General features: G+C 45.1%; 2 protein-coding genes across 5 annotated transcripts in view; both read right to left on the reverse strand.

Annotated features, from left to right (window-relative positions):
* LOC140720007 (nuclear factor 7, ovary-like) overlaps positions 1–12,377 on the reverse strand; it is a 67,038-nt gene extending 54,661 nt beyond the window's left edge. For both annotated transcript variants that reach the window (XM_073034922.1, XM_073034915.1), the window contains exons 1-2: positions 11,957–12,377; positions 11,782–11,877 (exon numbers count right to left, since the gene is read on the reverse strand). In XM_073034922.1, coding sequence (XP_072891023.1) covers positions 11,782–11,877; positions 11,957–12,367 — 507 coding nt within the window. In that variant the 5' untranslated portion in view covers positions 12,368–12,377. The remainder of the gene's footprint in view (positions 1–11,781; positions 11,878–11,956) is intronic.
* A 6,254-nt stretch (positions 12,378–18,631) lies between these two features.
* LOC140719987 (zinc-binding protein A33-like) overlaps positions 18,632–20,006 on the reverse strand; it is a 40,185-nt gene continuing 38,810 nt past the window's right edge. For 2 of the 3 annotated variants that reach the window (XM_073034908.1, XM_073034901.1), the window contains one exon: positions 18,632–19,248. In XM_073034908.1, the coding sequence (XP_072891009.1) occupies positions 18,716–19,248 (533 nt within the window). In that variant the 3' untranslated portion in view covers positions 18,632–18,715. The remainder of the gene's footprint in view (positions 19,249–20,006) is intronic. The other variant, XR_012097074.1, reaches the window with a different exon arrangement.

A 20,006-nucleotide genomic window follows, 5' to 3' on the forward strand; every position in this document is an offset into this window, starting at 1 on the left:
GGCAAGGCAAGGTTGGTTTAGGTTTCAGTTTTCCCTGTTATTTGAGGAAAGGGGAATTATGAGTGTGAGGGCAGCTTGTTGTTCTTGGTGTCAGATGTGGGAGGTCCTGGAGTCTCCTAGCCTCCCGGACGTCCACGTCTGCACCCGGTGTGTCGAGCTGCAGCTCCTAAGGGACCGTGTTAGGGAACTGGAGCTGCAGATCGATGACCTTCGTCTGGTCGGGGAGAGTGAGGAGTTGATAGAGAGGAGTTACAGGCAGGTGGTCACACTGGGACCACGGGAGGCAGACAGGTAGGTCACAGTTAGGAGGGGGAAGGGGAAGAGTCAGGTACTAGAGAGTACCCCAGTGGCTGTACCCCTTGACAATAAGTACTCCTGTTTGAGTACTGTTGGGGGGGGGGGCAGCCTACCTGGGGGAAGCAACAGTGGTCGTGCCTCTGGCACAGAGTCCGGCCCTGTGGCTCAGGTGGGTAGGGAAAGGAAGAGGAAGGCAGTAGTAATAGGGGACTCGATAGTTAGGGGGTCAGATAGGCGATTCTGTGGATGCGATCAGGAGACCCCAGATGGTAGTTTGCCTCCCTGGTGCCAGGGTTTGGGATGTTACTGATCACGTACAAGATATCCTGAAGTGGGAGGGTGAGGAGCCAGAGGTCGTGGTACATACAGGTACCAATGACATAGGTAAGAAAAGGGAAGAGGTCCTGAAAGGAGAATACAGGGAGTTAGGAAGGGAGTTAGAAGAAGGACCGCAAAGGTAGTAATCTCGGAATTACTGTCTGTGCCACGTGACAGTGAGAGTAGGAATGGAATTAGGTGAAGGATAAATGTGTGGCTGAGGGATTGGAAAAGGGGGCAGGGATTCAAGTTGCTGGATCATTGGGACCTCTTTTGGGGCAGCTGTGACCTGTGCAAAAAGGACAGGTTACACTTGAATCCTAGGGGGACCAATATCCTGGTGGGGAGATTTGCTAAGGCTACTGGGGAGACTTTAAACTAGAATGGTTGGGGGGTGGGAATCAAATTGAAGAGACTAGGGGAGAGGAGGTTAGTTCATAAATAGAGAAAGCTAGTAGACAGTGTGTGAGGATGGATAAGCAGGTGATAGAGAAGGGGAGCACTCAGACCGAAGATGTAGGGGAGAAGGAAGAAAAAGATAATAAAGTTGATCGCATTGTTAGGGATAAACAGAGAGGAAGAGGTGGAGAGTTTCTTAAATGCATCTATTTTAATGCTAGGAGCATTGTAAGAAAGGTGGATGAGCTTAGAGCATGGATTGATACCTGGAAATATGATGTTGTAGCTATTAGTGAAAAATGGTTGCAGGAGAGGTGTGATTGGCAACTAAATATTCCTGGATTTCGTTGCTTCAGGTGTGATAGAATCGGATGGACAAGAGGAGGAGGTGTTGCATTGCTTGTCCGAGAAAATATTACAGCGGTACTCTGGCAGGATAGATTAGAGGGCTCATCTAGGGAGTCTATTTGGGTGGAATTGAGGAATGGGAAAGGTGTAGTAACACTTATAGGGCTGTATTATAGACCACCTAATGGGGAGCGAGAATTGAAGGAGCAAATTTGCAAGGAGATAGCAGATATTTGTAGTAAGCACAAGGTTGTGATTGTGGGAGATTTTAATTTTCCACACATAGACTGGGAAGCCCATTCTGTAAAAGGGGTGAATGGTTTGGAGTTTGTAAAATGTGTGCAGGATAATTTTTTGCAGCAATACATAGAGGTACCGACTAGAGAAGGGGCAGTGTTGGATCTCCTGTTAGGGAATGAGATAGGTCAGGTGAAGGACATATGTGTTGGGGAGCACTTCAGGTCCAGTGATCACAATACTGTTAGTTTCAATATAATTATGGAGAAGGATAGGACTGAACCCAGGGTTAAGATTATTGATTGGAGAAAGGCTAACTTTGAGGAGATACGAAAGGACTTAGAAGGAGTGGATTGGGACAATTTGTTTTATGGGAAGGATGTAATAGAGAAATGGAGGTCAATTAAAGGTGAAATTTTGAGGGTACAGAATCTTTATGTTCTTGTTAGGTTGAAAGGAAAGGTTAAAAGTTTGAGAGAGTCATGGTTTTCAAGAGATATTGGAAACTTGTTTCAGAAAAAGAGGGAGATCTATAAAAAATAAAGGCAGCATGGAGTAAATGAGGTGCTCGAGGAATATAAAGAATGTAAGCAGAAACTTATGAAAGAAATTAGAAAAGCTAAAAGAAGATACAAGGTTGCTTTGGCAAGTAAGGTGAAAATAAATCCAAAGGGTTTCTACAGTTATATTAATAGCAAAAGGATAGTGAGGGATAAAATTGATCCCTTAGTGGACAGCTATGTGTGGAGCTGAAAGAGATGGGGGCGATTTTGAACAATTTCTTTTCTTTGGTATTCACTAAAGAGAAGGATATTGAATTGTGTAAGGTAAAGGAAACAAGTAGGGAAGTTATGGAAACTATGACAATTAAAAAGGAGGAAGTACTGGCACTTTTAAGGAATATAAAAGTGCATAAATCTCCGTGTCCTGACAGGATATTCCCTAGGACCTTGAGGGAAGTTAGTGTAGAAATAGTAGGGGCTCTGACAGAAATATTTCAAATGTCATTAGAAACGGGGATGGTGCTGGAGGATTGGCGTATTGCTCATGTGGTTCCATTGTTTAAAAGGGGTTCTAAGAGTAAACCTAACAATTATAGGCCTGTCAGTTTGATGTCAGTGGTGGGTAAATTAATGGAAAGTATTCTTAGAGATGGTATATATAATTATAGACAATAGACAATAGGTGCAGAAGTAGACCATTCGGCCCTTCGAGCCTGCACCGCCATTCTGAGATCATGGCTGATCATCTACTATCAATACCCGGTTCCTGCCTTGTCCCCATATCCCTTGATTCCCCTATCCATAAGATACCTATCTAGCTCCTTCTTGAAAGCATCCAGAGAATTTCAGACCCCCACAACTCTCTGGGAGAAGGTTTTTCCTTAACTCTGTCCTAAATGACCTACCCCTTATTCTCAAACCATGCCCTCTAGTACTGGACTCTCCCAGCATCTGGAACATATTTCCTGCCTCTATCTTGTCCAATCCCTTAATAATCTTATATGTTGCAATCAGATCCCCTCTCAATCTCCTTATTTCCAGCATGTACAAGCCCAGTCTCTCTAACCTCTCTGCATAAGACAGTCCGGACATCCCAGGAATTAACCTCGTGAATCTACGCTGCACTTCCTCTATAGCCAGGATGTCCTTCCTTAACCCTGGAGACCAAAACTGTACACAATACTCCAGGTGTGGTCTCACCAGGGCCCTGTACAAATGAAAAAGGATTTCCTTGCTCTTGTACTCAATTCCCTTTGTAATAAAGGCCAACATTCCATTAGCCTTCTTCACTGCCTGCTGCACTTGCTCATTCACCTTCAGTGACTGATGAACAAGGACTCCTACATCTCTTTGTAATTCTCCCTTACCTAACTCTACACTGTTCAGATAATAATCTGCCTTCCTGTTCTTACTCCCAAAGTGGATAACCTCACACTTATTCACATTAAACATCATCTGCCAAGTATCTGCCCACTCACCCAGCCTATCCAAGTCACCCTGAATTCTCCTAACATCCTCATCACATGCCACACTGCCACCCAGCTTAGTATCATCAGCAAACTTGCTGATGTTATTCTCAATGCCTTCATCTAAATCGTTGATGTAAATCGTAAATAGCTGTAGTCCCAATACCAAGCCCTGTGGCACCCCACTAGTCACCACCTGCCATTCCGAGAAACACCCATTCACCATTACCCTTTGCTTTCTATCTGCCAACCAGTTTTCTATCCATGTCAATATCTTCCCCCCAATGCCATGAGCTCTGATTTTACCCACCAATCTCCTATGTGGGACCTTATCAAATGCCTTCTGAAAATCGAGGTAATTATCTGGATAGACAGGGTCTGATTAGGAATAGTCAGCATGGATTTGTGCGTGAAAGGTCATGTTTGACAAATATTGAATTTTTTGAAGTGGTTATGAGGGAAGTTGATGAGGGTAAAGCAGTGGATGTTGTCTATATGGACTTTAAGGCCTTTGACAAGGTTCCGCACGGAAGGTTCAATCGTTAGGTATTAATATTGAAGTAGTAAAATGGATTCAACAGTGGTTAGATGGGAGATGCCAGAGAGTAGTGGTGGATAACTGTTTGTCAGGTTGGAGGCCGGTGACTAGTGGTGTGCCTCAGGGACCTGTATTGGGTATAATGTTGTTTGTCATGATCTGGATGATGGGGTGGTAAATTGGATTAGTAAATATGCAGATGATACTAAGGTAGGTAGCGTTGTGGATAATGAAGTAGGTTTTCAAAGCTTGCAGAGAAATTCAAGCCAGTTAGAAGAGTGGGCTGAACGATGGCAGATGGAGTTTAATGCTGATAAATGTGAGGTGCTACATTTTGGTAGGAATAATCCAAATAGGACATACATCGTAAATGGTAGGGCGTTGAAGAATGCAGTAGAACAGAGTGATCTAGGAAAAATTGTGCATAGTTCCCTGAAGGTGGAATCTCATGTGGACAGGGTGGTGAAGAAAGCTTTTGGTATGCTGGCCTTTATAAATCAGAGCATTGAGTATAGGAGTTGGGATGTAATGTTAAAATTGTACAAGGCAATGGTAAGGCTGAATTTGGAGTATTGTGTACAGTTCTAGTCAGCAAATTATAGGAAAGATATCAACAAAATAGAGCACAGAGAAGATTTACTAGAATGTTACCTGGGTTTCAGCACCTAAGTTACAGGGAAAGGCTGAACTAGTTAGGTCTTAATTCTTTAGAGCGTAGAAGGTTGAGGGGGGACTTGATAGAGGTATTTAAAATAATGAGGGGGATAGATCGAGGACGTGGATAGGCTTTTTCCATTGAGAGTAGGGGAGATTCAAACAAGAGGACATGATTTGAGAGTTAGGGGGCAAAAGTTTAAGGGTAGCACGAGGGGGAATTTCTTTACTCAGAGAGCGGTAGCAGTGTGGAATGAGCTTCCAGTAGAAGTGGTAGAGGCAGGTTCGGTATTGTCATTTAAAGCAAAATTGGATAGGTATATGGACAGGAAAGGAATGGAGGGTTATGGGCTGAGTGCGGGTCAGTGGGACTAGGTGAGTGTAAGCTTTGGCAAGGACTAGAAGGGCAAGATGGCCTGTTTCTGTGCTGTAATTGTTATATGGTTATATGGTTAAAATGTAGCACCTCAAATTTATCAGCATTAAACTCCATCTGCCATCACTCAGCCCACCCTTCTAACTGGCCTAAATCTCTCTGCAAACTTTGAAAACCTACTTCATTATCCACAACGTCACCTACCTTAGTATCATCTGCATACTTACTAATCCAATTTACCACCCCATCATCCAGATCATTAATGTAATGACAAACAACATTGGACCCAGTACAGATCTCTGAGGCACACCACTAGTCACTGGCCTCCAACCTGACAAACAGTTATCCACCACTACTCTCTGGCATCTCCCACCCAGCCACTGTTGAGTCCATTTTACTTTTCCAATATTAATACCTAAAGATTGAACCTTCCTAACTAACCTTCCGTGTGGAACCTTGTCAAAGGCCTTACTGAAGTCCATATAGACAACATCCACTGCTTTACCCTCATCAACTTTCCTCATAACCTCTTCAAAAAATTCAGTAAGATTTGTCAAACATGACTTTCCACACACAAATCCATGCTGACTGTTCCTATTCAGACTCTGTTTATCCAGATAATCATATATACCATCTCTAAGAATACTTTCCATTAACATACCCACCACTGACGTCAAACTGACAGGCCTATAATTGCTAGGTTTACTCTTAGAACCCTTTTTAAACAATGGAACCACATGATCAATATGCCAATCCTACGGCACCATCTTCGTTTCTAATGACATTTGAAATATTTCTGTAAGAGCCCCTGCTATTTCAACACTAAACTCCCTCAAGTTCCTAGGGAATATCCTGTCAGGACACGGAGACTTATCCACTGTTATATTTCTTAAAAGCGCCAGCACTTCCTGCTCTTTAATCGTCATAGTTTCCATAACTTCCCTATTTGTTTCCGTTACCTTACACAATTCAATATCCTTCTCCTTAGTGAATACCGAAGAAAAGAAATTGTTCAAAATCTCCCCCATCTCTTTCAGCTCCACACATAGCTGTCCACTCTGATTCTCTAAGGGATCAATTTTGTCCCTCACTATCCTTTTGCTATTAATATAACTGTAGAAACCCTTTGGATTTATTTTCACCTTACTTGCCAAAGCAACCTCATATCTTCTTTTAGCTTTTCTAATTTCTTTCATAAGTTTCTGCTTACATTCTTTATAATTCCTCGAGCACCTCATTTACTCCATGCTGCCTATATTTATTGTAGATATCTCTCTTTTTCCTAACCAAATTTCCAATATCCCTTGAAAACCATGGCTCTCTCAAACTTTTAACCTTTTCTTTCAACCTAACAGGAACATAAAGATTCTGTACCCTCAAAATTTCACCTTTAAATGACCTCCATTTCTCTATTACATTCTTCCCATAAAACAAATTGTCCCAATCCACTCCTTCTAAGTCCTTTCGTATCTCCTCAAAGTTAGCCTTTCTCCAATCAATAATCTCAACCCTGGGTCCAGTCCTATCCTTCTCCATAATTATATTGAAATTAATGGCATTGTGATCACTGGACTCAAAGTGCTCCCCAACACATACCTCCGTCACCTGACCTATTTCATTCCTTAACAGGAGATCCAACACTGCCCCTTCTCTAGTTGGAACCTCTATGTATTGCTGCAAAAAACTATCCTGCACACATTTTACAAACTCCAAACCATCCAGCACTTTTACAGAATGGGCTTCCCAGTCTATGTGTGGAAAATTAAAATCTCCCACAATCACAACCTTGTGCTTACTACAAATATCTGCTATCTCCTTACAAATTTGCTCCTCCAATTCTCGCTTCCCATTAGGTGGTTTATAATACAGCCCTATAAGTGTTACTACACCTTTCCCATTCCTCAATTCCACCCAAATAGTCTCCCTAGACGAGCCCTCTAATCTATCCTGCCAAAGCACCGCTGTAATATTTTCTCTGACAAGCAATGCAACACCTCCCCCTCTTGTCCCTCCGATTCTATCACACCTGAAGCAACGAAATCCAGGAATATTTAGTTGCCAATCACACCCCTCCTGCAACCATGTTTCACTAATAGCTACAACATCATATTTCCAGGTATCAATCCATGCTCTAAGCTCATCCACCTTTCTTACAATGCTCCTAGCATTAAAATAAATGCATTTAAGATATTCTGCACCTCTTCCTCTCTGTTTATCTCTAACATTACAAAGAACTTTACTGTCTTCTTTTTCTTCCTTCTCCCATACATCTGTTCCTACACTCTGGTTCCCTTCCTCCCTTGTATCTAGTTTAAATCCACTGGAGCCTCTCTAGCAAACCTACCTGCAAGAATATTTGTCCCCCTACAGTTCAGATGTAAACCGTCCCACCGGAACAGGTCCCACCTTCCCTGGAAAACTGCCCAATTATCTCTCTGACCTGCACCATGTCTTCAGCCACGTGTTGATCTCCACTATCTTATTATTTCTAAACCCAACTGCACGGGGCACTGGTAGCAATCCTGAGATTGTTATCCTGGAGGATAATTTGGCACCTAGCACCTAGCTCCCTAAACTCACCTTTCAGGACCTCCTCACTCTTCCTACCCACGTCATTGGTCCCTACATGGACCACGACATCCGGCTGCTCACCCTCCCTCTTGAGAATACTGAGAAATCGATCCGAGATATCACGGACCCTGGCAACAGGGAGGCAACAGACCATCCGGGATTCTCGATCTCTTTCACAGAACCTCCCATCTGTCCCCCTAACTATCGAATCCCCTATCACTACTGCTCTCCTCTTTTCCCTCCTTCCCTTCTGAGCTGAGGGTCCAGTCTCAGTGCCAGAGACGCAACCACTGCAACTTGTCCCTGGTAGGTCATCCCCACCAACAGTATCCAAAACGGTATACTTATTGTTGATGGGAACGGCCACAGGGGTGCTCTGCTCTTCCTGTCTATTCCCCTTCCCTCTCCTGACAGTCACCCAACTACCTGTCTCCTGACTCCTAGGGGTGACAATCTCCCTGAAACTCCTGTCTATTTCTGCCTCTGCCTCCCGAATGATCCGAAGTTCATCCAGCTCCAGCTCCAGTTCCCTAACACGGTTTGTCAGGAGCAGCAGCTGGATGCACCTTTTGCAGGTGTAGTCATCAGGGACAGCTGTGCTCACCCTGACTTCCCACATACTGCAAACGGAGCACTCAACTGACCTAACTGCTGCCTCCATTACCTACTCCTAAGCTAATTAGATTAATTAAAGGAGTTTACCTGGTCTTACCTCACCTGGAGTGAAGCTCGTACTCAGCCTTTCGTCGCTATTTAAATTCTCCCGCTGCCTCACAGGCAGACTTTCACACGCTTGCGCAGTCGTGCCCCATTCAAACCTCACCTCTGCCTGTTCTCGCCGAAGCCTGATTGAGCCAAAGCCGTCCCACTCTGCCTCAGTCCACTCCGACAATGACCGCTGTATATGGTGGTCTTTCTTTTAAACCTTTGGTGCGCTATGTCACGTGCCTGCGCAGTCTAGCCTCTTTTCTGCGATCAGTTAAAAAAAAAGCTTCTCTCTGAGCTTCTTTTCCCTCTTCCCTCTCCGCCTCTTGCTTCGATTTAAATGGTGAAATAATTAAGGGTGAAAGGTGAGATGAAAAACGGCAAGTGGAATATAATGCAAACAAGAGTGAGGTCAATCCAGTGAACAGAGGGGCAGGAGGGAGTGCAGTAGAACAGAGGGATTCGAGAATACAGACCCATGGTTCATTGAAAGTGGCATCACAGGTAGATAGGTTCATAATGAGAGCTTTAGGCACACTGGCCTTCAGACATCAAAGTACTGAGTACAGGAGATGGGATGTTTTGTTCAAGTTGGATGAGACGTTGGTGAAGCTGAATTCGGAGTGTTGTGACAGTTCTGGTTACGACCTACAGAAAAGCTGTCAGTAAGATTGAAAGAGTGCGGGAAAAATTTACAAGATGTTGCCAGGACTTGAAGACCTGAGTTATATGGAAAGATTGAATAGGTTAGGAATTTATTTCCTGGAGCAGATGACAATGAGGGGAGATTTGATAGAGGTATACAAAATTATGATGGGTAAAGATCGGGTAAATCTTATTCCACTTTTAGGGTGAAACTAGAAGTATAGGTCATGAATTAAGGGTGGAAGGTGAAATGTTTCAGGGGAACGTGAGGGAGAACGTCTTCACTCAGAGGGTGGGGAGAGTGTGGAACGAGCTGCCAGTGGAAGTGGTGTACATGGGTTCGATTTTAACATTTAAGAGAACTTTTGACAAGTACATGGATGGAAGGCGTATGCAGGGCTATGGCCCAGGTGTGGTCAATGGGACTAGACAAAAGAATAGTTTGGCATGGACTAGATGGGCTGTGGGTCTGTCTTTGTGCTATCGTATTCCATTACTCTATGAATCCATGTACCGTGAAGATTTTGCACATTAAAGTGTATAATAGTTCTCAGAGCAATCCCTGCGAACCCATTTCCTCTCATCTCCATGAAACATATTCTCCCTCACTGGCACATTATCTCCCACTTGATTCACATACAACCCATCTGTGCAAGGTTAATTAAAGTTGTTATTTATTTACTGTTAACAAGGATTTCTTTGGAATATCATTGAAAATCATCTAGGAGTTAGGTCAAATGAGGTGCTTGAGGAGCATAAGAAATGCAGGAGGACACTTAATGGAGAAACCAAGAGAGCTGAACGAGTAACTGATGTTTCGCTGGCAGACGATGTGCAGGAGAATTCCAAAGGCTTCTATATGTATGTTAAGAGCAAAAGGAATGTGAAGTAAAACATTGAAGATCAGTGTGGTCATCTGTCTATTGAGCTTAAAGAAATTGTGGAGATCTTAAAGTATTTTTTTACTTCTCTGGAGACAGACACGGAAACTATAGACCTGAAGCAGAGCTGCAGGAAGATCACAGACTGTAACCAAATTACAGAAGAGGAGGTGCTTGCAGGCTTGAGCCAAATTAGGGTGGAGAAGCTCCCAGGGACTGAGCAGGTGTCCAACGGACCTTGTGGCAGGGTAGTGCAGACATTGCAAGGGCTCTGACAGAGATATTGAAAACATAACTTAGTCATGGGTGAGGTGCTGGAAGACTGGATGAAAGCTAATGATGTTCTGTTGTTTAAGAATGGCTCTAACAATAAGCCGGGAAAATTATAAGCCAGTGAGCCTGAAATCAGTAGTGGGTAAGAGCTGGGATACATATTTGGGTAAATAGGACCCGATTAGGAGCAGACAGCATGGTTTTGTGCATGCTGGGTCATGCCCAATCAAACTTCTCGAGGTTTTTGAACAGGTTACAAAGATGGTTGATGAAGCAAAGGTGGTGGACGTCATTCATATGGACTTTAGCAAGGCCTTCAATGCCTGTATGGGAGACTGATCTGGAAAGTTTGTACACTTGGCGTTCAGGGTGAAGTAGTTAATTAGATTCAACACCAGCTTAGCAGAAAGCAGAGAGTGGTGGTAGATGGTCACCTCTCTGATTGGAGTCCTGTGACTAGTGGTGTGTTCTGGGACCGATGTTTGTTGTTTGCCATCTATATTAATGGTTTTGATGATAACGGGGTAAACGGGATCCACAAATGTGGGGATGACACCAGGACCGGAGCAGCATCTATCAAAGCGTGCAGCAGGATCTGGACCAGTGGAAAAGTCGGCTGAATTGGCAAATAGAATTGAATGTAGACAGTGTCAGGTGTTGCATGGTGACAGGACAGACTTGGAGAAGATCGGTGTAGTGAATGGTAGGGCACTGAAGTGTGCAGCAGAACAAAAGGATTTGGGAATACAGATCCAAAATTCCATGAAATCAGCATCAACAGTTGTTTTTGGAACTTTGGTTATAAATCAGGGCACTGAATACAGGAGTTAGGATGTTATGTTGAGGTTGTACAAGATGTTGGTGAGGCTAAATTTGGAGTATTTTGCATAGGTCTGGTCATCTGCCTACTGGAAAGCTTGAAGGAGTGCAGAGAAACTTACACAGATGCGGCTTGGTTAGGACTTCATTCACTGGAACACAAGAGATGGAGGAGATCTTCCAGAGAGCCATATACATTATAAGGGGCTTACATTGATAGAATGCTTGTAGATTTTACCCCAGCAGCTGGCTGAGACTAGAGCTAGTGAGTTAAATCTTTAGGGCTGAGCTACCCAACCTGAGATCCACAGACCCCTCTGTTAATGGTAGGAGTCCATGGCATAAAAAAGATTGGGACCCCCGGGTTTAGGGTGAAGGTTGAAATATTTAACGGGAAACTGAGAGGCAATTTCTTCCCTCAAGGGTGGTGAAGAGTGGATCGAGGTTCAAGCAGAAGTGGTAGATGCGGCTTCGATTGTAACAATTAAGAGAATTTTGAAGAGGGACACGAATCAGAAATGCATGAAAGGCTCTGGGTATGGTTAAGTGGGACCCATCAAGAGACAATGCCAGCACAGACTAGATGGGCTGAAGGACCTCTTTCTGTACTGTAGCTGACTATGAATGTATGTATTCTCCACGCAGACAACACCAGAGGACTAGATTGAAACCAGTCCACTGGTGCTATGATACTCTGCTATTGTATTTTAAATGAAATAAAATTACACAACAGCATCGGAAAATGCCTCACCCGAACTCCAGAGATCTTCTCTTTCTGTTGCTGCTCCATTTTCTCGAAGTCGGATTTCTTTTTTGTGAGAGAGCCCAAGGAAGATTTAATGCGATCCTGGAAATCACAGAGTGAAAGAATTAGACAATAAAGATGCGACAGAGTAAAGACGCGATCTAAAGTGGGATACTTCTACCTTGTAGATTTTAACAGCTTCTTGAATCGACAGGAATCGGTGCTCTCTGTGTTCCCGCTCAGCGGCACACATCACACAGATCAGTTTCTTGTCCGCTTCACAAAACAGCTTCAGTTCTTCCTCATGTTCCTCACAGTAAAATTTAATTTCCTTCTCCTTCGGAGTTAGGGTTAGTCCTTGAAATTTTTCGGACAGACTTGCTAAGGCCCGATTGACCCTGAGGGTGCGGTCTGCAAACTCCTCTTTACACTGCGGGCAAGTGTTTCTCTCCTCCTTTTCCCAACACCGAGTGATGCAGGAGCGGCAGAAGCTGTGTCCGCATTCCGGTGAGACAGGATCAGTGAAGAAATCCAGGCAGATGGGACAAGTTACCTCCTCGGTTAAACTCTCGATCCGTCCTTTCGAAGCCATGTTAACTCCCTCTCCACTTCCTGATTCAGAGGAGCAGCTGAATCCCTGCAGTACCGCGATTGTCCACTACTCGCGCTGCAGTCTCACGGAATGACGAACACGAGGAAATCTTCAGAGGCTGCAAATCCAAAGCCTCACACACAAAATGCTGGAGGAACTCAGCAGACCAGGCAGCATCTATGGAAACGAGTAAACAGCTGACGTTTCGGGCCGGGACCCTTCATCAGGACGGGGAGAAGTCAGAATAAGAAGGTTGGGGGGAGCGCGTGTGATGTGTCTTGGATGTAGGTTGGAAGGGACTGAACCAGGCGGTAAATCAATATCCATTCACAAGTTCAGTGGGTCAGGTGCACGGAATGAATGTTATGTTGCTGCAAGTGTTCAGTGGGAAAGAATCGCTGCCATTTCCACATCAGGGTGGGATCAGAGACACATTGAACTGTCGGAACATAAACTACCTGCGTCTCAATATCACCAAGACCAAGGAGATGGTGGTGGACTTTAGGAGATCTAGGCCTCATATGGAGCCAGTGATCATTAATGGAGAACGTGTGGAGCAGGTTAAGACCTACAAGTATCTGGGAGTACAGTTAGACGAGAAGCTAGACTGGACTGCCAACACAGATGCCTTGTGCAGGAAGGCACAGAGTCGACTGTACTTCCTTAGAAGGTTGGCGTCATTCAATGTCTGTAGTGAGATGCTGAAGATATAGGTCAGTTGTGGAGAGCGCCCTCTTCTTTGTGGTGGCGTGTTGGGGAGGAAGCATTAAGAAGAGGGATGCCTCACGTCTTAATAAGCTGGTAAGGAAGGCGGGCTCTGTCATGGGCAAAGTACTGGAGAGTTTAACATCGGTAGCTGAGCGAAGGGCGCTGAGTAGGCTACGGTCAATTATGGAAAACTCTGAACATCCTCTACATAGCACCATCCAGAGACAGAGAAGCAGTTTCAGCGACAGGTTACTATTGATGCAATGCTCCTCAGACAGGATGAAGAGGTCAATACTCCCCAATGCCATTAGGCTTTACAATTCAACCGCCAGGACTTAAGAACTTTTTAAAAGCTATTATTAATGCTTTTTGAGATAGTGATTTAGATGCATATCATATTTTTTACTGAGTTAAGTATTGTATGTAATTAGTTTTGCTACAACAAGTGTATGGGACATTGGAAAAAAAGTTGAATTTCCCCATGGGGATGAATAAAGTATCTATCTATCTATCTATCTATCTAAAGCCGGGGAGAAGAGCCTTTTTCAGTCTGAGGCAGGACTGAAAGGGACATGTCCTGAAAAGCAAGACTGACAATCGATGTTCAAGAATTGTGTTGACACAAAGGTTGGGGGTGTTGTGGATAGTGTCATGACACAAAGGTTGGGATGGTTGGGGTGTTGTGGATAGTGTGGAGGACTGTCAGAGGTTAAAACGGGACATTGATAGGATGCAAAACTGGGCTGAGAAAAGGAAGATAGAATTCAACCCAGATAAGTGTGAGGTGGTTCATTTTGGTAGGTCAAATATGATGGCAGAATATAGTATTAATGGTAAGACTCTTGGCAGTGTGGAGGATCAGAGGGATCTTGGGGTCCGAGTCCATAGGATGCTCAAAGCAGCTGCGCAGGTTGACTCTGTGGTTAAGAAGACATACAATGCATTGGCCTTCATCAATTGTGGGATTGAGTTTAAGAGCCAAGAGGTAATGTTGCAGTTATATAGGACCCTGGTCAGACCCCACTTGGAGTACTGTGCTCAGTTCTGGTTCCTTCACTATAGGAAGAATGTGGAAACCATAGAAAGGGTGCAGTGGAGATTTACAGGATGTTGTCTGGACTGGGGAACATGCCTTATGAGAACAGGTTGAGTGAACTCGGCCTTTTCTCTTTGGAGCGCCAGAGGATGAGAGGTGACTTGATAGAGGTGTACAAGATAATGAGAGGATAGTTGTGTGGATAGTCAGAGGCTTTTCTGCAGGGCTAAATTGGCTAGCACGAGGGGGCATAGTTTTAAGGTGTTTGGAAGTAGGTACAGAGGAGATGTCAGGGGGGAGTTTTTCACGCAGAGAGTGGTGAGTGTGTGGAATGGGCTGCCGATGATGGTGGTGGAAGCAGAAACGATAGGGTCTTTTAAGAGATTCCTGGATGGGTACATGGAGCTTAGAAAAATAGAGGGCCATGGGTAAAGCCTAGGTAGTTCTAAGGCAGGGACATGTTTGGCACAGCTTTGTGGGCCGAAGGGCCTGTATTGTGCTGTATGTTTTCTATGTTTCTAATCTTGCCCTGAAATGTCCACTGTGCATTCCCCTCCACAGATACTGCCTGTCCAACTGAGTCCCTCCAGCAGCTCAGATTCTGTTTTGCTCAAGAGCAGGCTGCGGTGTGAAATGGTGGTTAAATGTAAATATAAATACAGTATCAACTACTAAATTATTTAATGCCATGAAACTGGGGATGTGAAGAGAATATTGTGTTGCGAGGTGACAGATGCTATGGCGATGACCAAGATGAATTTGCTAGAGAAAGCACATGACTGGACGTTATCCATCATAGGGGAAAACATTCAGCTTTCCGCCGAAGTTCTGATTTCCACTGCCCTTCGTGTGAAGTAGTTTCCCAACTTCACCCGTGTGTGGAGTGGTTCCAATTGAAGATTCAGTCTCTGTTATTCAGGGCTGGTTCCATAAGCGGAACCTCTTTCCCTCTACATGTCCTCTAAACCCCTCCAGCTCCGGAGAGCCGGCACGTGGCACTGGAATCTCCATTTGCTGCCCAGCGTCGCACTGTCCATCAGGCAGTTTGCAGAACAGCGGCTCGATCCACGAGGTGTTTTGTGAGGTCCAGTCTCCTGCTTGAATACCGGACAACACTGAAGGAACATCGCGTCACCAACATTCAGGATCTGAACCATAGAACCATAGAACACTACGGCACAACACAGGCCCTTCAGCCCGCCATGTTGTACCGACCCATATAATCCTTTAAAAAAAGTACTAAACCTACACTACCCCATAACCCTCCATTTTTCTTTCATCCATGTGCCTGTCCAAGAGGCTCTTAAATACCCCTAATATTTTAGCCTCCACCACCATCCCTGGCAAGTCATTCCAGGCACTCACAAACCTCTGTGTAAAAAAACTTACCCCTGATGTCTCCCCTAAACTTCCCTCCCTTAATTTTGTACCTATGCCCTCTGGTGTTTGCTATTGGTGTCCTGGGAAACAGGTACTGACTATCCACCCTATCTATGCCTCTCATAATCTTGTAGACCTGTATCAAGTCCCCTCTCATTCTTCTACGCTCCAAAGAGAAAAGTCCCAGCTCTGCTAACCTTGCTTCATATGACTTGTTCTCCAAACCAGGCAACATTCTGGTAAATCTCCTCTGCACCCTCTCCATAGCTTCCACATCCTTCCTATAATGAAGTGACCAGAATTGAACACAATACTCTAAGTGCAGTCTCACCAGAGATTTGTAGAGTTGCAACATGACCTCTCTACTCTTGAACTCAATCCCCCTGTTAATGAAGCCTAGCAACCTATAGGCCTTCTTAACTACCCTATCAACCTGTGCAGTGACCTTGAGGGATGTATGGATTTGAACCCCAAGGTCCCTTTGTTCATCCACACTCTTAAGTAACTGACCATTAATCCTGTACTCAGTCTTCTGGTTTGTCCTTCCAAAATGCATCACCTCACACTCATCTGGATTGAACTCCATCTGCCATTTGTCTGCCCAACTCTGCAGCCTGTCTATATCCTCTTGTAACCTTCAACAACCTGCAGCTCCATCCACAACTCCTCCAATCTTCGTGTCATCTGCAAGCTTACTCACCCATCCTTCCGCCTCTACATCCAGGTCATTTATAAAAATCACAAATAGCAGGGGTCCCAGGACAGATCCCTGTGGCACTCCACTAGTCACCGACCTCCAGGCAGAATACTTTTCTTCCACAACTACCCTCTGCTTTCTTCCTTTAAGCCATTTTTTTTATCCAAACAGCCAAAGTTCCACTGATCCCATGCCTCATGACTTTCTGGATGAGTCTCTTATGCGGGACCTTGTCAAATGCTTTGCTAAAGTCCAGGTAGACCACATCCACTGCCCTACCCTCATCAACTTCTTTTGTTACCTCTTCAAAAAACTCAATCAGGCTCGATCTTCCCTTCACAAAGTCATGTTGACTATCCATGAGTAGCCTGTACTTCCGCAAATGCTCATAGATCTGATTCTTAAGAATCCTTTCCAGTAGTCTGCATACCACTGACGTAAGACTCACTGGTCTATAGTTCCCAGGTTTCTCCCTATTACTGTTTTTTAAACAAGGGAACTACATTTGCCATTCTACAGTCCTCCGGCACTTCCCATGCAGCCAAAGAGGATTCAAAGATCATAGCTAATGCTCCTGCGATCTCTTCTCTCAATTCCCACAACAACCTGAGGTGTATCATATCCGGCCCTGGGGATTTATCAATCTTAATGTTTTTAAGAAGATCCAGCACTTCTTCTTCCTTAATCTCCACATTGTCCAGCACACAGGCCCACTCTACTTCGACCTCATCCTGATCAAGATCCTTTTCACTTATGAATACTGAAGCAAAGTATTCATTTAGGACCTCCCCAACCTCTTCCGCCTCCAGGCATATGTTGCCCTCTTTATCCGTTAGCGGTCCCACCTTCGTTCTCGACATCCTCCTGTTCTTCACATACGCATAGAATGCCTTGGGGTTCTCCTTAATCCTACATGCCAAGGCCTTCTCATGCCCCCAATTTACTCTCGCTAGTTCCTGCCTCATCCCTTCAAAGTTAGCCCTTCCTCCGTTAAGCACTTTACCATTTCATCTGATTTTATCCCTTTCCATAGCTATGCTGAAGCTAAGGGAGTTGTGGTCACTCTCACCAAAATGCTCCCCCACCAAAAGGTCTATCACCTGACCAGGTTCATTACCCAGAACTAGATCCAGTATAGCCTCTCCTCTCATCGGCCGGTCCACATACTGTGTCAGGAATCCTTCTTGAACACACCTGACAAATTCAGCCCTATCTATCCCCCTTGCACTCAGGAGGTGCCAGTCAATATGAGGGAAGTTGAAATCACCCATAACTACTACCCTGTATTTCCTGCACCATTCTAAAATCTGCCTGCTTATCTGTTCCTCGGTGTCCCGAGGGCTATTTGAGGTCTATAGATTACTCCCAGCACAGTGAGTGAGTGATCCCTTCCTATTTCTGACTTCCACCCAGACTGACTCCGTGGACACTCCTTCTGCAGCGTCCTCCCTTTCTATAGCCGTGATACTATCCCTGACCAGCAATGCCACTCCCCCCCTTTTCTAACCCCCATCCTATTTCTTTTAAAACACCTGAACTCCGGGACATGCATCATCTAATCCTGCCCTTCATCCAACCAAGTTTCAGTAACGGCCACAACATCATAGTTCCACGTACTAATCCATGCTATAAGTTCATCCTCCTTGTTCCTAATACCCCTAGCATTGAAATAGACACATTTCAACCCCTTTAACTGGCTACAATTATGTTCTGTCCCCTGCCTGTCCTTCCTCATCAACTCAGAACACTTAGCATCATGCCCTTGTCCTTCTACCTTAATCCCTGCACTCACATTCTGATTCCCACCCGCCTACCAAACTGTTCTCTGGATAGTTCTCGGGCGTCGGAGGCCAGACGACAGATGAGATCCATAAGACCAGAAGACAGAGGAGCAGAATTAGTCCATTTAACCCATCGAGTCTGATACTCCATTCTATCATGGCTGATCCCGGATCTCACTCAACCCCACACTCCTGTCTGCTCCCCATTTCCTTTGATGCCCTGACCGATCAAGAAACTATCACTTTCCACCTTAAATATATCACTCCCCCATGTGCCTATCACCCCCTCACCGGCCAGCTCTTATCCTAGCTTTCCTTCCAAATCCTACACCGGTCATCTCCACTCTCACTTTCAGTCCAGTGGGAGGACATTGAGCAAAAACATCAATTATCCATTTCCCTCTATAGATGCTGCCTGACATGCTGAGATTCTCCAGCCTGTTACCATCACATGTCCCACCTCCCCAAGATTCACCTTGACCTCCCTCTCCCGGTCAGCATCACCACCACTTGTCCCACTTCACCTGTCTCGGTGCGGGTGGACTTTAGCACCCAGGGGAGCCGGGGAGCTCAGGACCCGCCGCCCGCGGCTGCTGCTGAATCCGCAGTGTTTCTGTTCTGTTGACGGATGCGGTGAACGGGTTAAAATTAATGGATCGATAATTCTCACATCGTGTTTATTTCACTCTCCGCACATTTATATTTACACTGACTTACTCCTGACTCCAGTCCCGGATCCGGCCCGCTTACAGACCCAGAGCGGAACCGGAGCAGATTCTCAGCCACTGGTTTGTATCCGCAACCCCGAGTAAAGGATAAAGTTTCTCCGTGAATTTATTCCCAGTGAAGGTGTGGAGATGGGACTTGGTCTCCGCGTTGTAAAATGAAACTGTCCCGGACTCGTAACTGAGATAAACTTCCACCCTCCCGGGGATGGGATCGACAGGGAGACGGGATTCAGGGGAGGTGAAAGCCTTCATTTTGCCATTATGCCGCTCGATGATCCAGAATCCAGTCTCCGGACTCAGTCTGACTGCTCTCTTCCTCTCCACAGACTCTGCGGCGACTCCCAGACCCCACCACCGATTCCCTGTCACCTCCACCTCCCAGTAATGTCTCCCCGATGTGAATCCCTCCGATCCCAGCAGACAAATCCAGTATGTGAATCTTTTCCTGGTATCAGGGAGATCCCTGCAAGTCCCGGTGTTTCTCACACTTTTCCGATCCTCAGAAACCTCGAGACACGGACTTGCCGTTTCCACATCCAGGGTGACAGAGACTGGGGGGAGAAGCAGAGAATTAGAGAGTCCCCGGGGATCGGGGGGAAGAGGCTGCAGGGCCTCAGGCACAGTCAGGTGGGCGACAGGAACCTTTCCCGGGGATTTACACAACTGCCGCGGATGGACAACCAGTATCTTCCCCAGGTTTTCCCTCCGTGATGAAGAGCGGAGTTTCAACAGTGCTTTGATACTGATCACAATTCTATCTGCTTTACCATAGCATTGGAGAGAGATAGGAGCAGACAAGTTAGGGAAACGTTTAATTAGAGTAAGGGGACTCGTAATATGAGGCTATCAGGCAGGAACTTGGAAGCATAAATTGGAAACAGTTGTACTCGGAAATGTATGGAAAAAATGTGGCAAATGTTCAGGGGATATTTGCATGAGGTTCAGCATAGGTATGTTCCAATGTGACAGGGAAAGGATGGTCAGGTACAGGAACCGTGGTGTATAAAGGTTGTTGAAAATCTAGTCAAAAAGAAAAGCTTGTGAGGTTCAAAAAACTAGGTAATGATTGCGATCGAAACAATTATAAGACTCGCAGAAAGGAGCTTAAAAATGCAATTAGGAGAGCCAGAAGGAGCCATGAGAAGGCCTTAGCGGACAGGATTAAGGAAAATCCCAAGGCATTCGACAAGTATATGAACAGCAAGAGGATAAGATGTGAGAGAGTAGGACCAATCAGGTGTGACAGTGGAAAAGTGTGTATGGAACCGGAGGAGATAGCAGAGGTACTTAATGAATACTTTGCTTCAGT

The sequence above is a fragment of the Hemitrygon akajei genome, chromosome 2 (assembly GCF_048418815.1).
Source record: "Hemitrygon akajei chromosome 2, sHemAka1.3, whole genome shotgun sequence".
NCBI lineage: Eukaryota > Metazoa > Chordata > Chondrichthyes > Myliobatiformes > Dasyatidae > Hemitrygon > Hemitrygon akajei.